The sequence below is a fragment of the Arachis ipaensis genome, chromosome B08 (assembly GCF_000816755.2).
Source record: "Arachis ipaensis cultivar K30076 chromosome B08, Araip1.1, whole genome shotgun sequence".
NCBI lineage: Eukaryota > Viridiplantae > Streptophyta > Magnoliopsida > Fabales > Fabaceae > Arachis > Arachis ipaensis.
In genome coordinates this window covers 3597985-3603061 of record NC_029792.2, presented here as the reverse complement: position 1 = coordinate 3603061, position 5077 = coordinate 3597985, and the positions used below count along the sequence as shown (strand labels likewise).

Here is a 5077-nt window from a genome sequence, read left to right as displayed (position 1 = left end):
AAACTATAACACTAAAATCTCATTAGATTATTGAATATTGTAATTATTTTAGATCTCGGTATGCACAAGCACAACACTCGAATCACACTTTGTTTTTTGGTTAATAACACTCGAATAACTCTACTCCTCCATCTTCTGTTACTTACAAAAAAAAGAAGCCTAATCAAAGGATTATTTGGGCTTATTAGTCTCTTGAATTTGGGCTTCCAGTTCTTCCTCTAAACAAAAAAAAATATTGGATAGTTGTTTGATAATATATATTTGGTCACGGTCTCACGGATTATTCGTTGTTTGATTCTTACTTAACAATTATCAATCATTCAAGACCAAAAAAAATATATATATATCAATCATTGTTACCTAAGAAGTTAATAATATACTTAACTTTAAACTAATTTGGATTGGTCGAGTGGTCAACTCATTCGTCCGTTTAAGCAAGTGTTGGGAGTTTGAATCCTACTTGTTGCATGCAGCAACTCATTGGCCAGCGGCAGACCCTTAAATGGAGCTCAAATTCACGACAGATTAGTCCTTAACCTATCGGGTTGGGGATACCGTTTGGGTAAACCAAAAACTTGTGCACAAGATGATCCACCTATGTCTAAATACATGATGTGGTTGTAGACTCGAAAAGGAAAATTTTCAAGTGTACTGGAACACCGATATTCTAGTTGTTATAATAGTTGATTTTAATTAATATATATTATATATATTTTTTATAATTCAGATCACAGGTTAAAACAATTGAAACACCGGTATTTTTGATACTCTTAAAACTCTTCCAAAATTATATTACACAATTCGGTGCATTTTACTTTCCTACATAAACCATGTCCATAGTGGTTATGGGATTCTAATGTGCTATCAAAAAAACACACCTGCATTGGGTTTTGGTCTAAATATTTTGACCATTATATTTGGTTGCTTGTATTCTTAAAACAGTTTAAATTTTGTGATATTATGGTGATAACTTCTTTTAAAAAAAACTACATATGACAACAAAAGTTAAGAACACAATGGGCACATGACATGATGTAACATTGCAGGTTGGAAGAGACAAGAAGCAACAAATACAACTCAACAATTCCATTTTAGGAGTCTCATCATCTTGCTCTTGTTACCGAAGCCCTGTAATTATGATGGGCTTATATTATATATACAACTAATATTCAAGATAATCTATGGTCCAAATTACTATACAGATATTACTATGTTACACATTAAGTTGCTGCCATATAATAAGCTGTACAATCAAGACTTGTGTAACAATAAACAATATGAGCTCACCAAAAATAAATAAAAAAGAATCAACACTATGAAAGAAGCCACATGGGAGTTTCAGTTTCAGGTGTGATTTGAGTTGTGTTGATTTTGCACTCCTCCACTTTGTTGTTGTTGTTGTTGTTGCTGCCAAGTTCTCCTCCATCTAAGAATCTCACCAATAATTGAACTTCCACTCATCACCACACTAAACCCAGCAAATGTTGCAAGAATTATTGACAGAATTGCTCTCTTGGTAACCTGAAATTGACCATTCTAATCCACTCAAGTCAGTTTTCATCTGATTATTTCTTATTATATGATTCATTGGTTTAATGTAACAAATATGAGAAATGAATTACCAGGGAGTAAAATATGTGTGCAAAGAGAGCCACCAGAACTAATTGGACAGATGCATAAACCCATGTGAACTTGCTCTTCACTGCATAGACACACACACAAAAACTTTGATGAGTTTCTTAGAAAAAAAGTATCTTGATCAAAGCTGTTTTGCAAATCTACCCATGGTGGTTGATGTCATGGCAGACAGTAGGCCTAATACACAAGAAAATGGAAGAGATATGGAAATTGCATTGTGCCCCATTTCACCAACCTGCAAAGAGTTGAATATGTGAGACTATATATAAAACAAAAGTATGTAACTTTGGTAGATCTGAGTTAGAGGAGTGTTGTTCTTAGTTCTTACCAATAACTGTTCAAGGAAACAGAAATAGGCAAGCATGCTCACAATCACAAGCACTGGCAGTTCCTGCCAAAACCTGTTGCATAATTTAGCACACATATTAAAACTGTAACAATCATGGATCATAGCATCAAAACAAAAGAAACTAGACATGCCTGTAATCATCATGGTGCTGAGAGCTTGCTCCAGGATTATTCTGAGTTTGAACATTTCGAATGCGTAAGAGGGTGACAGAAAGGTTCCTAACCTCCTCCTTACAAACATCACAGGTCTTGTTGCCCTTGATAGTGAACCATTTAATGGCACAGTCTTTGTGAGCAAGAGCAAGTTCACCTTTGCAGCTGCATTCCATCTTCAGTGTCTCCCCTCCTTCACACAGATCAATCAGACATATTCTGCACACAGCTTCTTCTTCAGCTATATCTTCTCCATCATCATCATCATCATCATCATCTCCATTTTCTGAACCAAGAGAAACACTAAAATGCCTTAATAACAAGTTCTATCATGTTTCATCAATGCATAGGCAACATAGATAGATAGATAGATACCAGTATCTTTTGTTGTGTACTTGGTTAACCAATCATTCCCTTCTTTTAATAGAGGAGTGGAAGGAACAACACGGAAGAATGAATCCATTCTCCTATGGCCTTTTTCTTTGGTATTGATAGGTACTGAACGAGACCGAGCTATCATCCCCTGAGTCTCTACCCTCTGCAAATGTTTCTAAGAGGTTAAAGAGTCTAGATTTTATTGTTGCAAGAACAACAACAGAAGTTGAATTGAATGGAATTTCAGCAAGGACTATAGTGGCTGAGAATCTTACACATGGAGAACCACCAAGAATTGCAGCCTGAACAGAATCTGTGTTTGCATGACCCAATTCTTCTACAGGTAATGATGAAGTTCTCTTGATCTTAGTTGTGAACATCTTAGTGAGGGACACCGATCTTGAGATTGAAGAAGACTTGTCTTTCTCTTGATGATGATCTAAAGAGGAACATTCTGGAGCTAAAATATTAGCCTTTTCGATATCCGAATTCGGTGTCCTATGATTCCTTAAGGTGAATTTTGGCAATATGTTTCTTATGGATGATGATGATGATGATGATGATGATGATTTAGTTCTAGATGAGGGTCCTGAAGAAGATGATGAAGAAGAAGAAGAAGTAGTATTTATTGGGGCATCAACAGAACGAGAAGTCACAAGAAAATTGACTCTCTTATGAGTTGGAGTTGGACTTGGTGTCAATGGCATCTTTATGGCTACATAATCCTGAGATTTTGCCTCTTCTGATGATGAACATGTTCTTGATGATGCTATATCCGCCACAAGATTCTGTTCTTTCCAATCATGAACATCTGTGGTTTCTTCATTCAACCCCATTGAATCATCAAACTATATCACAGGATATAAAAGAATCAATTAATTCAGCAGGCCATCAAAGTGCTTCAAGATTGCAACACCATTAAAACTTTACTAAACAAGAAACTTGTGAGCTTGAAATAAGCAGAAAAGAAGCAAAATTTAAGAGGAAAGAAAAGAAAAGAAAAGAAAAGTAATTAGTTAGTTAATTACCCCGTGAAGTGGAAGTGAAAGTGTTCGTTTGCATGAAAGAGTTTCTGCAGCAGCATCATGTTTCTTCTGAATAGTCATTTGGTGGTGACAAAACAAACTTAGGAGAGAAAGAAAGAGCAAATAAAGGAAATTAAATTTCAGTGGTTGAAGGCAACAAACACAAGAATCATAGTCATGTGAATATGTGATGGTGCCTCTCTGTGTGACATGTGAGAGAGGCAAATAAGGAGAAGGCTTTAAATTGGGCAAGTTAGATAAGCAGGGAAGTGAAAGTTTATCATTAAAGTTTTTATGAGCATTTTTTAAACACTCTCTTCTCTTCACTCATTCTCACTCTCCACACATATATTCTATGATATAAAAAAGGATTTTCTCTAAATATCAGAAATTTTGTGGCCTAATAACTTTTATTTTTTATTATTATTTGGTTCGTATAAATATTAAATTATCTTTAATAAATAAATTTTATTAATTTATATGTGTAAATTCTGAAAAATATGGATGCAAACTGTATTGATTTATGTGTGTAAAATTCTGATAAATATAGGTGTAAGTTATATATTTTTTTGTGTGTAAAATGTTTGTAAATATGGGTGCAAATTGCCAACAAGCTATAATTTGAATGACATAATTTTTCCATACTCATCTAGAGATCGAAGGTTCGAATTTCTCTATTTTTGGTAAAAAAAAATATGGATGCAAAGTATTTTTTAAAAGGATCTGATTTTTGTACCTCAAATTTTTTTAATCTTTTTGAAACAGAAATTAAACGGTCTAATTTTTGTATCTCTCAAGAAATTGAAGGATCTGTTTTTTTATCCCAAATTAAACGATGTTACATTTGAGATTAACACCCCAACAATCTATAATCCAAAAAAATAGCATTGTCAATCTAATATCAAAATAAAAAATATCAACTTAACATCTAGAAAAAAAATTATAAATAACCAATAAAATTTAATAAAATATGAAAAATAATACTATGGTCAAAATTTATGTCGTTCTCACTTTGAAATTCATTATTTAATTTTAGATGTTATTAGTACTAGAAATTCATAAACACAACGGAAATGTATGAAATTATGTTTTGGAAGGTAAGGTAAGGTCCACTTTTTTGGAGGGTGGAGAAGTGGTATGAAATAAAGAGTATGTATACATATGAATGAAGAAAGTGTGTTTTATTGAACTTTAGCATGTTATAGAGGTTAGTTCACAACCACTAATACTTGCCTTTAAAATACATATCAATCACACTCACTTATTGCATGCATATATGGCAATCACAAAATTAGAAAGGAAGAAGCTTTGGATCACATTTCATACACTAAGAAGCTTGTGCTTCTCCACTACTTCCTCACAATGTGGGATGATGATGATGCATGAATGAATAATGCACTACTATGCCTTCTTTTTCTGCCTCTTTAATTTATTATTTCGGATCACTCACCAAATCCCCTTTTCTTTCACGCAATTATTGTGCCATACATTTGTTCCTGTTATCAGGTAAAAAATGTGGGGAAAGAATAACACAGTGC

At 33.6% G+C, this 5077-nt stretch overlaps 1 protein-coding gene across 4 annotated transcripts in view; it reads right to left on the bottom strand.

The window, feature by feature from the left end:
• Nucleotides 1–3761, bottom strand: part of LOC107613790 (E3 ubiquitin-protein ligase MARCH7) — a 13978-nt gene extending 10217 nt beyond the window's left edge. The window contains exons 1-8 of one of the 4 annotated variants that reach the window (XM_021108619.1): nt 3543–3761; nt 2790–3362; nt 2515–2677; nt 2119–2425; nt 1967–2039; nt 1783–1873; nt 1623–1702; nt 1386–1536 (exon numbers count right to left, since the gene is read on the bottom strand). In XM_021108619.1, the coding sequence (XP_020964278.1) occupies nt 1386–1536; nt 1623–1702; nt 1783–1873; nt 1967–2039; nt 2119–2425; nt 2515–2677; nt 2790–3362; nt 3543–3620 (1516 nt within the window). In that variant the 5' untranslated portion in view covers nt 3621–3761. Of the gene's footprint in view, nt 1–1019; nt 1537–1622; nt 1703–1782; nt 1874–1966; nt 2040–2118; nt 2426–2514; nt 2678–2789; nt 3363–3542 lie in introns of those variants that run through there. The other 3 variants (XM_021108618.1, XM_016315940.2, XM_016315941.2) reach the window with 3 other exon arrangements.